General features: G+C 41.2%; 1 protein-coding gene across 6 annotated transcripts in view; it reads right to left on the bottom strand.

Annotated features, from left to right (window-relative positions):
* Positions 1-17,903, bottom strand: part of LOC147630758 (serine/threonine protein phosphatase 2A 55 kDa regulatory subunit B beta isoform-like) — a 73,042-nt gene that overhangs the window by 16,502 nt on the left and 38,637 nt on the right. For 3 of the 6 annotated variants that reach the window (XM_086810739.1, XM_086810743.1, XM_086810740.1), the window contains 6 exons: positions 17,060-17,163; positions 16,754-16,849; positions 16,075-16,194; positions 15,025-15,246; positions 14,178-14,269; positions 5,541-5,659 (listed from right to left, as the gene is read on the bottom strand). In XM_086810739.1, coding sequence (XP_086666865.1) covers positions 5,541-5,659; positions 14,178-14,269; positions 15,025-15,246; positions 16,075-16,194; positions 16,754-16,849; positions 17,060-17,163 — 753 coding nt within the window. The remainder of the gene's footprint in view (positions 1-5,540; positions 5,660-14,177; positions 14,270-15,024; positions 15,247-16,074; positions 16,195-16,753; positions 16,850-17,059; positions 17,164-17,903) is intronic. The other 3 variants (XM_086810741.1, XM_086810744.1, XM_086810742.1) reach the window with 1 other exon arrangement.

Below are 17,903 nucleotides of genomic sequence, written 5' to 3'. Positions count from 1 at the left end.
GTACAAGCCTTTCTCAGAAGGATCTTCATCTAGGACAGCATCATAGATATATTTAGATCTCATTGTAACCCATTCATCTAATATAGCTGCATTGAATTGCATTGACACTATTTGTCTATCTCTTAAACATCATTAAGTGAAGTTTAGTTAGCCTAAGGTTGTGATTACTACAATCAATCTCTCACATGTCACATTGGTATCAGAGCATTTTATTCCATCATTCATTCAGTCAGTCATCGTGTCAATCGCTTCCGCACCCAGTTCTCAAAATCTTGCAAGCCATCCTTAGGGATTTCAATTTTCCCCTTAGGCATGCATTAGTAACCCATCCATTTGCATTCTTGCACGGCATATAGGGTTGCACATGGCTTGCCTAGCAGACAATCTTGCATCTGCAAGGCATACATGTTTTGCCCATGAGTTCTCTGGGGAAGAATGACATCCATCATCAAAGGAGTAAATGAAGTTTTGGGCTTCAATTGGCAACAGCAAGGGGTTCTCTTCCACATAAGAAGACGGAAGTTTGCTCCAACATCACGTCAGGAGGTTCAGAGGTTCAGGAACGATGAAGATGGTGTGTGAAAGGATTCCACAAACAGGTCAAGGGTGACTCAAGTATTTCCAAGCAGTTTTAGTAGCATTTGCCATTCAGTTCCCGCAGTAGACAAGTCCCTGGCTCAAAGGATTCAACTCCTACAGTCGACCTCAGTCTCGAAAGAAGAAGTCAGAAGGGGGCAATGGTTTCATTGGAGAAGGATCAATAGAGGAGTCGAAAGGTTGCCAGGTATACCACCTAGCAACAGTTTAGCAGAGGGGAATGTCAGATGCACACCCATCAGGTGTACAAGTGGCATGGCATCATTAAGCATCCATAAACATTAAGCATGACATTTAAGCATTATTCAGGCATTTTTCAGCATATGCAAACATGTGTTTGGGGCTGTTTTAGCACCAACATCAGTACATTAGCCATCTTCAGCACATAAAGGTATTTAGAGCATTTATGGCATGTAGTCGGGGCTGTTATGATCAGCCAACAGCACCTCTACAACAGCCGACAGCATCCATGGGCATTTATTGCAGGTAGTGGAGTCCAAATACCTGGCCAACAGCAGTTTATCTGCCCGATCAACAGCACTTACCCATATATAAGCCAACGCATCATTTCAACATGGGTATCTCAGCTCCTCTTCAGGAAATGTGAAAGCGACACATGGTAATTATTTTTTGGCATCAAATACATCATTATATTTTTTCTTGTTTATTTATTTAATTGAGCCTATTAGTGGGGTCTAGAACTTCTAGTACGTCATTATATTTTTGCCTATTAGTGGGGCCTAGAACTTCTAATATGTCATTATATTTTTGCCTATGTATTTATTTAATTAAGACTATGAGTGGGCCTAGAACTTCTAATTTTTTTAGTGTATCTATAGTCACTGGAAGAGATCTCTACTCATAATACAGAGGGAAGGTGTCTCTTGAGACTTTTGTTATATCTATTGGCTCCATTGAGCATAAGTAAGCATTATCATTGTTTCTTACTTTGTTTTGATGTCTTTTGTCCATTGATTTTTGCTAGGGAAGCAATGAAATTGTGATTTTAAGAAACTAGGTTGAATGCCTTGTTTTTGAGTACTGTGTGATTTTGTGGAGCCTAACAGGACCACGTAGCTTCCATGCACTAGTTGAGTCACTTCCCTGATATTGACATTGTGTTGGTATTGGAAAGCTATGCTATGATGTCCATTGTTTCCTCCTCCTACATCGAGGAAAGCCGGCAGCCAATTGGTGGACCTCAGCATTGGAGCAAGGAACAGTCCTCATCATCAGCATTCAGTCTATCCCTCTCATCCCAAGAAGAATCTTCATCTAGGACAGCATCATAGATCTATTTAGATCTCATTGTAACCCATTCATCTAATATAGCTGCATTGCATTGCATTGACACTATTTGTCTATCTCTTAAACATCATTAAGTGAAGCTTAGTTAGCCTAAGGTTGTGATTACTACAATCAATCTCTCACATGTCACAACAATTCATGGTGTGCAAAAGTCTGAAGAAGATAAGTAGCTAATGAAGATGCACCCCATGAACACTCCAATATTGCACAGTACCGGAAAGAGCACCTGCCCACCTGACTCCTCGAAACAGAATGCCACCTTGAACAGCAAAGAAATCTTCTTGGCTTCGAATTCCCACACCAATGTGCAGTGAACTCCAAGTATATAGAATGATGAGTTGTCGAACAAAACACACCCATAATCACCCAACAGTGGACTGTGAACACATCACGTCCCAAACCCCCAATAATGAACTTGGAATACATCCAATCCATAATCTCTGCTACACCAAGCAATGAATTTGAAACGCATTCAATCCAAAGCTACCAAAGCTGACCTTGTCTACCAGATTTTTATTGCTTGGAACTCCGACTCATGGTTCCCATGCACCAGAAATGGAGCTGCTAACAGCCTCCTCTCCTGCCCACAAGCCTCCTCTCGTTGGAAGCACATTGGGATAAACAGTCTATACAACTAGAGAAGAACACCGTTCAAGTCCTCCTCGGTCGGAATCGCCTTGGGAGCCCTATATGAGTCACTAGAAGTATCCCAATCATTGTCCTCTCTCCTGTCTTTGCCCTTCTTCTGGGATGAAAATTTGCCCTTGCCCTTGCCCTTGTCCTTCTTCTTGGACAAGCGGTCCTTAGACAAATGTCCTTACTTCCCACAAGAGTAGCACCGGCTCTGAGCTTTCTTCTATACTGAAGCAAGTGCATGATCCTAACCATTAAGAGACACCTTGACCTTGCCCTGTGAAACGAGGACGGACTCTTCTTCCAAGAGAAGGGAGTTGAGGTCATCAAAATCCAACTTGCGTTCTGTGACCTAGCACTGCAAAGCCCAAGAAACCACATTGTACTCCAAAGGAAGCTTTGTGATGATAAGTCGAATCACGATCCTCCTAGTCTTGTAATTCCGTAATAAGGAATTTGTCCTCTTGAACTTGGGTCCAATGCCTTGAGTTTTGAGCACGCTCGGGTTCCTTCTCACTTCCCTAAACAATCTCCCACAAACCCTTATGAATGAACCAAATCGCATATTCAGCTTTCAATGAGCATAGTTCGTTCCATTGTACCAGGGGGAGCCATATCCATAGCAACAAAGTACGCCACAAAAAACGCAAATCTCAGCACTCCAAAGCCTTCTCTCGAGCACTTTCCAAACCGGAGCAAGGCACAAGGACCAATCAGCCCCCTCTCAAATCTGAGAGAGAAAGGGGCTGAACTGCAGCAAAACAGTCTGCCAAAATGCACTGGAAACACCCAACCAGAGGGGAGGGGAAGCCGGGAAGAAGAGGAACTGTCAAGGCCGCTTGTCGGGCTGCACCACACGCGAATAGACCACCTCCAGTAGCTGTCCCTGCTGTAAAACAGCCCACACTGCTCGCAAAACTGCTGCAAACGCTTAGGAAAGCAAAACGCAGCACCTCCAACACAGCACCTTTGCACCCATAGCATGAGAAAACGCAAGGGGCAGGAGCATGGTAGGAAGAACACGCTGAGAGGAAGGAGAGCAGGAGAAAAAAAACGCAGCCACCTGGTTGCTCCAGAAAACGCAGCACTCCAGAAAACGTAAGAGGAGAGGGAAGCGCAGATGGGCAGCCAGGACCAAGACTTCTGATACCATGTTCAAGTATGCACAAGCAGAAGCATAGACAAAAGAAAGCGAGAGAAAGAAGGAGAGACAGAGCGATTGTTGACAACATCACCTTTATTGATAAGCAAGAGGTTTACAGTGGTGATAAGCAAGAGGTTTGCAGGTGAGATACTCAAGGCTTTTGGCGTGGCCTAATGCAAGGCAATGGTACCCCAATGGAGGTTGATCTAAAGCTATCCATCGAAGACATTTTAGATCTTGTGGTTGAGACCTTAAAGAAGAAATTGGTTGGTAGTCTTATCTTCTTGTGTAATACTGGCCAGACATCAGTTTTGTTGTTGGTGTTTTAAGCAAGTTCTCCAACAAGCCCCGGGAGAATCATTGGAAAGGCAGATGTTGTGATACATCCACGCTCAATAGTAGAGTATTGTTTTTCTCTTGATTTGGGATGCATTTCTTGGATCAGTAAGAAACAAGTCACTCTTGACAAAGGTTAAGTACAATGTGAGGCATTGTGGCCGAGGAGCATTCTACAAGATATGGGAGTGGTACAGAAGCAGCCTACAACGCTACAATGTGACAACGAGAGTTGCATGGCCATTGCTTGGAATCTTGTTTCATGCTCATTATGACTTTACGCGCAAGCTCATCATGTTCAAGGAAGTCGAGATGGCCTACCGCCCGACGACAAAGAACTCTGCAGACATCTTCACAAAGGCTCTTAGCACGGACCAAATGGAGTAATACCTTCATCAACTTGGCATCGAACCATAGAGGTGGTTCATCTTCGGGTGGACATGGGGGTGTTGGATATCAATGCTCCACCATTGTCCAAGCAACGGCTAGCCCATGTTTGTACGGCCCCCATTATAAGGAGTACCCATGGTGGAGCAACTTGGACACCCTGCATCTCCATATTCACACAAGAAGGTAGCCTGGGAGGCAAGATGGTTTAGAGACAGCTTGTATTAGATTTGGCACACTACCAAATAGGCTACAGCATGCTACACTAAACTGTTATCTCATAACGGTCAAGTAGGTGGACTTTGCTCTTGGACACTTTGTGTGAACATTGCAAGGCCTGAACAGAGCCCAAGATGAGCCCAAATAGCCATGGCACGTTGGAAAAATGCTATGCAGTATCTGGTTCATCTTTACGACCCGGAATCTACGCTACAGACGGTGGCACCGACTATGACTACGGACCTTCGTGGTCATGTCATGGCCGCCCCGCGTACACAGGAGGCCTATATAGAGAAACGGCCAACCCCTTCTCTCCACAGTTCATCAGTCATCACAGTGAGTTAACTCCCTAGCTTCTACTAGCATGCAGCCTCCGTCTTAGCAATCCCAGATCAACCATTGAAGCTCCCTTCACAAGAGCACATGGGTGTGGGACTTCGCCATCTATTGTTTCACTTCAGTAATACAATATTCTTATCCCTATCATTGTGCAATTTGAGTTTTAAAGTTGTGTTGTGAAAGATCCTACTTCTTGTGAGTGTTCTTCTAAAGCTTTCAATCTCACTGTGGTGATGAACTTTTCATCTCCCGAAGGGAAACAAGAGGATCATCCCACCATCACAATTCTCAAGCGAGACAAGTAGGATCAGCCGCCATGACACTGAACAGAGAGTGTAATGTCCAAGTGTCATGGCCCATGACAGGTTATGAAAAGGTGAAGCAATAGTCAAGAGACACACAATGTCTTGCCAAAAGTGACATGTGAGTTCTTAGAATCACCATAACTTCAACTCCCTTTACAGCTTTAGCCTAGATGCTCTATAAACCCTTTGAATCATAAACTTTATAGTAAACTGCCAGGTTTATAAGAAGCTAAACCTGGTATTAGACACCTTACATACAGAAAGAGACCTACCTGTTAGGTCTTCCATGTTTGCAGGTTTTATGTCTATAATGTTGAAACTCTGATCACTGACTTCCAGATTCCACAAGTTTATCCGCAAATCATCGGCAGAAATGTAAGTCTCTCCATCACTGCCACCACAATCCACAATCGAATAATTATAACATTTAGCAACTATTTAACGAGTTGCAGAGAAACATTATATTAAACACCTCCATATATTATGCAACCTTACCGACAAGATATACTACAAATCACCCTAATAATGAAATCAGCACTTGCAATCATAGGATTGTCAAGACAAAAACTGGATTTTTGCATGTACTACTAAGTAGAAAAAAGGACTTGACCGGCAGAATTGGGGGTACCTAATTAAATCCTACCATAAGCACATTACAAGGTCCTCATTCCAGTTGAATTAAACATTCACTGTGTAGTCCAACTTCATCAATCCAGTCCAAAATTGACCTTATGTGGCACCATCACAAGTAGTTGCTTCCACAAATAGAGAAAATCCTCTATCACATCATCATATTCTCATATCTGGGGTGCAACCCCGTATGCGCACACAATGGAGCTTAGTTGATCCCTCACATAAGTGTGATCCCTGTCACATGCTATTAGTGGCTAATGAAATTGGACAGAAAGATTGCTTCTTTGGCAGTGGACATATAACTTGGGTGCAAGTGCTCTAAGTAATTTTGACTTTACCTGGTCTTCTTACTGCCGAGCTTCTCCTAGCCTTGCAGTATCAAGCTCCTCCTTGCCTTGCAATTATGTCAGCCATAAACAAGAGGAGGTGTCAAAGTTATCAATAAACAAGTGGAGGTGTTGAATAGCTAAGGGCTAGTTTTTTACCTTAGCCCTTTTTATTCCACAGCTCCCACATACAAAATATGTGGAAGATGCTTCTCCCTTATAGGAACCTAGTGTGAGTGTCATGGATCACATTTTGCAAAATGGGTTGTACTCTCTCGCTAAAACTACTTTTGCCAAAATTTTATAAGTAGTCCCAAGTGATGTAAAAATTGCTGCCCAAATTTATCCCAAAAATCCAGGAAGAGAGAGGGAGATAGACCATCTTCCCTCGGGCACTCCAGCATCGGGAGTTGGCCGGCTTCCTTATTTAAATAGGCATGCTAGTATCTATGAAAAGGATGCAAGAATAATCATGTGTATGTGCAGTAAACATGTGCACATGACACCACACAGGGGGCTGAAGATAGGCCAGTGCGCACCCCCCCTCCAAACAAAAAAAAAAACTCCCTTTTGGTGATATATATTTCAAAAGAGAGATTACAGAACTCTATGGACACTTGGTGATTTCTCACCGAGGTACACCATATAAAGTCACACAATTCAAAATCTCAGCATCTTCTTGCCACACGAAGCCGCAACTAGACCACACCAAAGTAGCCAGCACTACAGGCTTGCCGTGAATCCTAATCAGCACACAACCACCACCCAATGGGCTCCCAGCTGGATTCAAACCAACCCCACAACCAAAGAGTCCAAGATCTACCAGGTACATCATGATCCTACACAAATTTTGTCATTATGGAATAGTAAACCATTCCGAATCATCCACTGGCCTCCTGCAGCTTGAATGGTAGGCTGTTCAGTCATCGAGTCTTAATCAATCAATGAGCTCCCGTCCTGGATCTTCTGCCAAAATGGACCAAAATAACTATCAGTCCTGCAAAGCCCTCTCAATGACTGAAATAAGTCAGTAGAAATCTCGGTGAACGACAAAGTATTCACCTCTCTAATTCCACTAAACGCATCTACAACACTATTCATGGACCCTTTCCGATAACGAATCTCAAAATCAAAATCTTGCATTAACTCAGCCCAACGAGCTTTCCTTCCTCTCAAATCATCCGCATCACACACATACTTGATTGACTGATCATCAGTCAATACCACAAACTTGGAGCCATATAAATAATGTCTCCAAACCTTGAGAGCGTGAATCACAGCATAAAGCTCCTTCTCAAGGGTTGGCCAACGAGATTGAGTGTCGTCTAGCTTTTTACTTTCAAAAGCAACAGGTCTACCATCTTGAAATAAAGCAACCAAATAAAGCAACCCCGATGGCATAATCACTGGCATCAGTTTCAAGAACATAAGGCCGACTAGGGTAATGCTAAGATAGGTGCTTCCTTGACTTTATCTTTCGAAAGTCTGAAGGCCATATCCAAATCGTTATTCCAAGTGATAGGCTGATTTGACTTACGTCCACGACCTTTCAACAAGTCGGTCATCGGTAGTGTGAGCTGAGAGTACACCCGCACAGATTTCCAAAGAAAAACAACAAAACCGAGAAAAGAACGAAGTTGTTTCACTGTTCGCGGTATAGGCCAACCAGAACCTTCTGAACTCGGTCATAGTCAATGCTCAATCCATCTCTAGTGGAAAGTGGCTGGAGCATTGGTTAACCCAAAAGGTAATACGAGAAACTCGTAATGGCCATACCTAGTCCGAAAAGCGGTTCGTTCGACATGCCTTTCATGAATACGTATCTGGTGATAACCAGTACGTAAATCTATCTTCGTGAAATATTTCGCTCCTGCTAACCGGTCAATCAGGTCCTCTGATCTAGGGAGAGGATAACGGTTCTTAATTGTCAGCTTGTTCAATCTCTTGTAATCTATACACACTCTCCAGGTGTTGTCCTTCTTTCTCCTAAGCAACACAGGTGCACCCCAAGGTGATTTACTTGGACGAATCTGGCCCATCCTCAAATCACATGACAAGCAAGCGGACATCCCTTACATTGATGGGCTTTGCAGGACAAGGTTGTACACACACACACACACACACACATATATATATATATATACCTAGATGAATCCAGGAACATGCCCAAATTCACCTTATAAGAAAGTGCAATTTATCACCTCATGGTAGTCATCCACAAGGCAATAAACCATCTACTCCATCATGCATAGTATGGACTAGATACTACGACATCCCCACTAACGTCATCAATGCCCAATACTGGGTGTCGAACTTGGTATCAATATATCCTCCCACATACACACCCCCCACGCACATGCGCACACACACACACACATAAGAGCATACATTCATACAAGGGTCTATGTACTGAGTTTCTGTCAAAGCTCCGGAGATACAGGACAGACTCAACCATAATGAAGCCTAGCACTGAAGGACCATAACAAATAGAAAGAATTATTACAACAAAAAGGTAGTTGATAGGGTATACGCACCACTAAAGATAGAACGAATTAACACAATATCAACTGGTTGCAACCTGGACGAAAACTTTACAATGTGAAATTTGCATGTCCGCTAATATAGCATAAAGATATACCTAGAACATGCCCAAATTCACCTTATAAGAAAGTGCAATTTATAACCTCATACCCCTCTAAGAAATGGTTCACACACACAACAAATAAGTGGGTATTTACTCCTTTGCCAGAGGATGTTCACACACGCGCACACATATTTTGGACTTTAAAAAACCCTTGAACAAACACAAACATTTGACATACGCACGACATACGCATAACAACACAAATTTGTGCTCTCTAGTACCACATTTATCATCACCACCCCTTGATACCAACTTAGCCTATTCATTTGGTGACTCAGAAGTTGAGTCATTACATAGAGCAGATTTTTCATCTTATGCTCCGGAAAAAAAGTGTTTTTAAAAATTAGGGTTTTCCAAAAATTAGAGCTTTTTAAAAATGATGTTTTAGGAGGCTATAGCTACACTTGAATGCTTGATTTATGCTCTCAATTTTGAAAAATGGTGGGGGATTTGAGATAAATGCCTTGATTAAGTTGGATTTTCAACAAAAACCCAAATTGATTTACCTTCCTGTCATATGTTTCTATTTTGTTTTTTGTAACCTCTTCTTCTTTATCACATTTTATGCTATTTGTTGATGCCATGCATGATGCACAGCGACAGTTTATTCTAGTAAGTGAAGGTAATTTTTGCCTTTTTTTTGTTGTTTTGTTGCTCTTTTTGAATCCTTTTAATAAGGCTTTAATAAGGCTTACACTAAGGCTTTAATAAGGCTTTAATAAGCTTTACACTAAGGCTTTAATAAGCCTTACACTAAGGCTTTAATAAGCTTTACACTAAGGCTTTAATAAGCCTTTTATCAAGGCTTTAAAGCCTTGATAAAAAAAGTTGACGGGGAGTCCGTCACGTGACGGGTGGTGGATGCAGTAAGCATCACAAGGCTACAACCCTGGAGCAGTGTGAGTCATGTCAGTAGGGAGTCAAGCACCAAAGCTGATGGCACCGAACAAAGTAGCTACTTGGCCGCGAATAGAGAAACGCTTGTCTACAACGTGGCGCACAGGAGGGCAACAATGTGGCGAGTCCTAAGAGAGCCTAGCTTTGATACCAATTGAAGGACGAGGTTGTCCTAGGGTTTGCATGGAGCCATGAAAGAGACTATGGTGGCTGAAATTGAAACATCATCATGGCATTGGACAAAGATAAACAATAGAGGGAGAGAGAGAGAGACTCCATAAGTGAGAGATAAACACACCACTTAATGATGTGACATTAGATTATATTCTTTCAATGAAGCACATGTACCTTTATAGGTTACAAAGGTTTTCTTCTGAAATCATTGCTTATGATATATTATTTATACCCCTCTAAGAGGTGGTTCACACACACAAATACATAAGTGGGTGTTTATTCCTTTGCTAGAGGAGTGTTCACACGTACACACATATTCATGCTTAATAGTCTTTCACACACAAAACTAGGCTTAATAGCCTTACACACAAACATACTACCACACTTATATGAGTGGGTTCACACAGGTAAGACCTTGATTCCCAACAAGCTTTACATAGCATCTCCAGACTCCGGCACAAAAAACAAAGTCAAACTACTATACTCAAGCATGCAAACATGAGTAGTGAAATTATGCAAACTTGAAATTCTCTTGTTCTCAATGCTGGTTTTTGGCTAAATGGACGTACAGTCTCACTAAGAACCGTTTACAAAAGGGGGACATGACCAAATGGTGACATATAGTGTTGAATTTCTGGTCATGGTGTAGAGTAATCCAAAATTCCACCATCTTCGATGATAGGGCGGATATGTTAACATTCCATCAACACGAGGATCCCTTGAGAAGCTACATCACAATTTTGACTAGTTCAAAACACACGGGTGGCAAAAAAACTTACTAACATATTGTGCCACCCCCTCAATAGCTACACTATACAATCGCATCCTTATAAAACGATGAAGCCCGGCAATGTCAATGAGGAAAATATTACTATCTATTCTTTCTCTCCTCATGATGATTTCCCCATTAACACTCTTGACCTCGACCAGCACCACAAGGTTTGGTCGTCATAAGCAAAAGGCTACAACTTTCCATTTTTTCAGCCATTTTACTTTGACAACATCCACTTCAAGAGACAGCACATGCTCTTACTTATCAAAGCATGGAAGAATATCTCCCAATCGAGACGATTGTGGTGACACATGTTGAAGTTCATGGTAGAGCTACAACTAAGGTGGCTAGAAGACCTTCATGTCATTGGAGTTTATTTGCAAAAGAATAGAGAGAGAGGAGAGAGAACAAAACTCTTAGAGAGAGAGAGTGAAGTACACGACTACATAGTTTGCTTGATTGATTCAATGAAGTACAAGTACCTTTATAGGTTACAAAGGTTCTCCTCCTGACATCATTGCTTACGTCATAGCACACAAATATCCCTCTAAGAGGTGGTTCACACACACTACCTCACTCATAGGAGTGGGTTCACACGCAGGTAAGACCTTGATTTCCAACAAAACCCCCGTCAAGAGATTACCTCATACTGTGTCAAGGATAAATCTAGACTCGTGATTACTCATGCCAGTTTTCCTGGTCAAGGATAAATCACATGGCTTTAGTTTCACAAGCCAGTTATGGATCCGCTGGGCCATCTTTTTTTATTCATTCACGTGCTAGGCCGTTGCAGATGCTAATTGTCAAGCAAGGTGTAGTTGCTACTAAGCGGTACTAACAGCAAAGCTAAATGCTTAGCTTTGTGGTATCTTTAGGGTTCGCAGACCAAAAGATATAGAGGATGCAAGTGGAGGACAGCCATAGCTAAAATATGAGAAAGAGAGAGAGAGAGAGAGAGTGTGAAGTATTAGCTACTAAATGATTGCACATACAAAGAAGCTTTGATTAATGTTATGTTTAATGAAGACTTTGGTACATGCTTTTATAGGGGCAATGACACATGGTAACTAATGACATCACTACTTACACACTTAACTAATGATATCACTGCTTACACACTAACACACTAAGTGAATACAAGCTCCCCCGTTCACACGCTCTTACACACCCTACACCTTCAAGAGGTGTTCACACATAAAGCTCTGAAATCAATTGAATCGAGATAGAGCTTCAATAGACACGATGATTTGGGCTCATTGACTATCACGTGCATCCGGCACTTGGATGCCACATGGACACCTGCTCTTCTTCTTCTGCCACTAGGTTGGCATGATTCTGCTCCTGTTCTCTTGCCATCTGCTTGTAGCATCTTTCTTCGGTGTGTCCCAGCTTCTTGCGGAATGTGCACTTGATTGCTTTTCCCTTGGGTTTACCTTTCATTTTGGAAAAGTAGCCCTTCACTATGTCATGACTCATAGATGCATGCTCTTGAAGTCGACGATCCTCATCAATGAGAATAGCCACCATGTCATCATATGGCGTCTCTCTGGACACCCAAAGAAAAGTTATCACCTCTTTGTTCTTGAGTCGTCCTACCTTTCAACGTCTTTGTTGATTATCTATTTTGTAAATATGTTGTTTGGACTGTTACGGTCCAAAAGCCACCACCAAGCTTGCTAGCTTTCAAAACACTTCTCACACATTCAAGTAATGTACGATTCTTGCGCTCAACTTCTACACTTTGTTGAGGAGTGTAGGCTGTTGTACACATATAATAAATTTCATGTCCTTTACAAAGTTACTGAACACTCTTGATCTGCTTTCCCAAGCTGATTTTCCAGCTTTGCCTTCAGTTCTTGAAAGCACTCAAAGGCTTCAAACTTGTCCTTTGAAAAATACGCCCAACACTTCCGTGAATAATTTTTATTATAGGTAGCATAGTATGATGAATTAAAAAGTGATTATGTTGGAGAAGGTCCCCAAATATTACTATGAATCAAATCAAGTACTAGTTTTTCCCTATATGCTTCATGTTATTCTCAATTGCTATGCCATCATGCATGGCTCACAAACTCCAGAATTAGTTGTTATCTTTGGAAGACCGAAGACCATACCGTTCTCATGAAGTAGCTGAAGCCTGCCATAGCTTTAGTGCCCAAATCTCTCCTGCTGCCAGAATTGACTTTTATTAACTTTTAAAGCCATGTATACATGCTGGTCCAAAACATTGTCAAGCTTATAAAGCTTTCCATCACTTCTCATGCCACGGACCACGACCCTGAAATTTTTCTTCATGTCCTTGATGAGACACCCATCTTTAAAAATTTTAACCTTCATGTTATGATCTGCAATACAGTCCATAGAAAACAAGTTTCTTACTGAGTTGGGAATAAGCAATACATCTTACATTCGTCCTTTCTCACCAAATGGGAGTTGAATTGGAATACCGTCAAACCCAATGCCTTGAGCAGTATCATCTCCAAGAATGACAGTAATTTTGCAGTCTTCTTCCACAATTTGAAAACCAATCTTTATGGTATATCATATGGGAAGATTGCACCGGAATCAAGAAACCACTCACCATTGGGTTGGAGATTTCCGTCACCATGAACAGGAACTCATCTTTGTGCTCTCTTTGACCAATATAGTTTGATACTTGTCTTCCACAGTTGGGTAAGTTTCTTCCTCTTCATCCCACACCCTTGGCTTGTTGCTTGGTGCAGCAATCCCTCTCTATATGGACACCTTTTCCACAATGATAACAAGGGCCTTTATTTTGCGTTGCACTACTTTTGATTGGTCCAAAATTTCCTCAAAACGCCATGTCATAGGGTTAGTTGCGCTTCGTAAAAATGCAAAAACATTCAACTAAGTCAAGCTGACAAATGTGCAAGCTTGCAACAATGAAGAAATGGTTGAAGGTGCACCCCAATGACAATTGCACAAGTTGGCCCTCATGATCTCTTTATTGTTGTCTAGGTAGGCCATTAATTTCCAAAGGCTGAGCGTAGTGTGGGGTGATCTTCCTAGTCTGCCAACCAACACTTCGCACCGCTGCTTTACTGGTGATTCGGGATACAAAAGTCTCAACAGGTTGGCAACAGCTAGGGACATTCTTTCGTGGCAGTGGGCACACAGGTAATTTACCACATGACTTGTTCTGCTTAAGTGTGCCTTGTTTAGTTGAGGGTTTTTTCTTTCCACAGACCACCTTTCAGTCTCTCATGGGTTACATGTACTACGTTTAGTCTTCTACACCCTTTGGATATTTTATATACGTTAATATAACTTTCTTGCTTCAGTCTCTCATGGGTTACATGTACTACGTTTAGTCTTCTACACCCTTTGGATATTTTATATACGTTAATATAACTTTCTTGCTTCTTTATCTAGGCAATCTCAAGACTTTCTTGCTTCTCTATCTAGGCAATCTCAAGACTTTCAAAGTGGAAGTATATTTCACCTGTTAGTTGAAATAGAGTTTATATGATAATCATGAGCATGCGCATAAGCTCTTCTGCATCTCGCCACATGTGTTGTTTCACTACTACAAACCTGCAGTTATAATCAACTTAAAACATCAGTACGCCTATCCTTAACAAAAGAGGGTTTCAACCAAACTTGTAAACAGAATGACTCTAGTATTCAAAGCTTGTACAGCATGATCACCCTCTGCTTATGCGCATTCTTTCCCATGCACACAAAGCTTGTAAGACATGGTCACTATCACCACAACATAAAAGCAACAAGCAAGTGCATGAAATGTGCATAGCCTAAAAGCAGCCAAGTCGCTGAATTAAGATTGGGTACCTTGCATTATGTATGTATGTAGTATGTCTTGCACTAAGATTGGGTACCTTGCATTATGTATGTATGCATGCATGCATTGTACGTCTATGCATGCATATGTATGTATGGCATAGTTGCATGGGAACGGGGAATGGCAACCGGTACAGGAGTGTAGTACAAACCAGAATGGGACAGGGTAGGGAACCAGAACAGAAATGGAACGGCATGATGTCAAAATACATACACAACCATGAGAAAATAAGAGCGGGAACGGAGGAGCCGAAATGGGAACGGAAACAGGAACAGAAACAACGTTCCACATTCCATAGGGCCGTAATGGCCATTTCCTGTTAAATTTTAATATGATGTATGGATGGATTCTTGTATGCATGCTAGATGTATGTATGTATGTGCATATACATGCATGCATGCATAGATGTAATGTATGTATGCATGCATGCATGTGTATACCATGCATCAGGCAGAAACTGTAAAAGAAGACGTCTAAGAGAAGGTACGACTACCGTGGGCAATCGAAGGGCCTGCATTCTATTTGGGGAAGCACTATCTCCATTGCTCAAAACAGCATCACTATGCCACTGGGTTGAACCACCATTCAGGGCCCAAGGAGTGTGACCATTAACACTCACGACAGATTCTTCTCCAGTCAGACTACAATTGCCCAGTCCGACAACTGGATCCAAATTGGTCTCTGTTACTTTTTTGATCTTCTTCTCTAGAACCTGTCGAATCAAACAGAAAACTTTGTTTTCAACCAGAACTAGTGTGCACATGCATTTCAAAATAAAGTTAGTTCCCAAACTAAGGGAGCTTGACCTCGCAAGATTCAAGCTTCAGACTACGTGCATGGGTGCATATTGATTAGGGGCATACCTTAAAAGGGAAATTCAATAACTTAACACAGACAAGAGCAACCTTATCTACATATCGACATAGTTATAAAACCCAAAAACGGGAATGAAAAGAGTAACAGAAACAGCACTTTCAGGGGAGCAAACCAAGCCAGTAAGGACATGTAAGTGGGTTTTCTCTTTTTGTTTATTTTGTTTTTGGTCTGTGTGTATGTAGAGGAAGGGAGAGGGAAAGAAATGAGGGTGGAAAGGAAAAGAGAGGAGAAAGGATCTAACTTTAACCTGTGCAAGGGGAAACCACAGAAATCCCAGAAAACGGCTAAACCAGGGGGAAACTGTCATCATGGAAATAAGAATGGCTGAACTTTGGACCAAGGGACCCCCCAAATACTTGTTTTGGCCTTGTAACTTCCCATTACAAGACCTTTCCCACCATACCTACTCTTATGATCTTCATGAGTGAGCCACATGCTATGATGTTCCTGCTTGCATAATGAGCACCCAAGAGTAGATGCAGATGTTTTGTGTATAACGCCATGCTCAAAGCCCACCTTGGCATTCATATGTAACACAAACCATCACACTGAGCTTCTATCTCTTCTTCAAAGACACCCAGACTCAGAGGAATACATTCACTAAAATAACCGATAACCATAGCTGACAACAACATTGCGGATATAAATCATTTTGAGACTCCACCTTCCACAACTTGATAGTCTTGTCATTTGTTGATAGTAGGAATAATGCACCGTTAGCCGTGTGGCTCCACCTGATCTTGTTGATTTTCTCCTCAATCTCCAAACTTTTGAGATAATCAAACTGCCAGCCAAAAATAAAACCAGAAAATTTTACTCCTAGGAATAAAGAAACCAGCAGTTTTTCAATAATTTGTTTATATATACACATTGTTGAATTTATTAGTCAGCCTAAACTCAATAATGAAAACGTTAAACAAATTGTATAATGTAGCTTTCTTCTTTTGTTTGTAGCAAAAAAAAGATCAATTACTATCATATACATTAATAAATAAAACATAAATAGCTATTTTACTATAATATATATTATTTGTAACAAAAAAAGGAGATCAATTACTAGCATATACATTGATAAATCAAACATAAAAATTTTATCTAATTTATTCGATTGAGATTTTTATCTGGATTTTCCTTTATGTGTATGTACATAAAGAGAAGAAGGAAAAGAAAGGGAGAGGGAAGGGGGGGTGGTTGGTTGTGGGGGTTGGGGGGGGTGTAAGTAGACAAGAAAAAATCAATCTATTTTTTTTTCTAAGCAAATATGGCATACCACTAATATTTACAATTTTGCACAGGCAGGCCAAAAAGAGATTTCTACACTCAAAAAAACCAAAAAGACAAACCTCTGGCTCATGGCTTTGGAACTCCGTCTTATAATGATACTCCAGATGCTTCGTACTCAAAAAGTCTCTTCTCTCCAGATCTTTTCGTCTTAGAAACTAAAAACCATTTAGAGCAAAGCCACTACGGCCATTCAGAATTCAATCATAGAGGCTCAAAAGAAAAGATAATAAGATCAGGTCACATGTACAAATGAAAGAAAAAAATTTCAATATATTTGGACTAATCAGGATGTGCATCCCATTCCTAAACAAAGACCATAACTTCCAAAACCATACAAAGTTCTTTCAGGGCATTGCATAACTCACATCTTTCACATCTGTTCTCTCAAAAAGCACGACACGACCCCCTCGATCCCCTGTCGCCAAATGCTCACCTGTGTTGTCGAACTCGATGGCAGATATGATATCAACTAAGCAGAAGAGCACAACAAGTCAGAACCTACCAAAGCATTTTAAAGCACCTAAAACAACTCTGTGTGCCATTTTAGTTAGCTGGGAGAGGCACCATCACTAGCATCTTTCTCTTGCCCTTCCCTAGGGTTTTTGAGACGGTGTATCCAGATTCCATAACAAGGCAAGCAACCCCAAAGCAAACACTACACAAGCCAAAACAATCATTTATTTTAATTTACTTGCTGTCTACATCATTTCAATACTGTATTGCTTATGTAAGAGCATCCAGCATTGGTACCAGAACAAGCCTTACATATTGGGTTTTTTGGGCTAAATTTTCTCTCTTGTGAAGAGAAATGTCGGGTGTTGGTTTTCAAACATCTATGTCAGCCGGGTTTCCTGAGTGGCAAGGGTTTAAGCCATAGTTGCATGAAAAGGGAAATGGTTGATGTCTGCGCAACAGAAATGGCCTGAAACTAGGAAACAAAAACAACTAGAAAACCGCAAGTCTCTAACGTTATTTACTATACATGAAAGGTAAATTACAATTAATGGAAATGAGGGAAAAAGTTGAGAGAAATAGAGGAGATTAGGGAATGAGAAATAGAAACCAAAACGGTACCCAAAGAGTATTCATGTTTTATGTTATGTTTATAACACTTGCGCCTAAGTGCACCGTTTTCCAGAGACAGAAAGAGGAATCACACATACAACACACAGAAGAGTCCTACACTACTGCTCTGTAAAAGTAATACAA

This window comes from Cibotium barometz, chromosome 16 (genome assembly GCF_041138505.1).
Source record: "Cibotium barometz isolate CiBa-2024 chromosome 16, ASM4113850v1, whole genome shotgun sequence".
Classification (NCBI taxonomy): domain Eukaryota; kingdom Viridiplantae; phylum Streptophyta; class Polypodiopsida; order Cyatheales; family Cibotiaceae; genus Cibotium; species Cibotium barometz.
The sequence above is the reverse complement of the archived record's forward strand: the minus strand, read 5'-3'. Positions and strand labels throughout refer to the sequence as shown.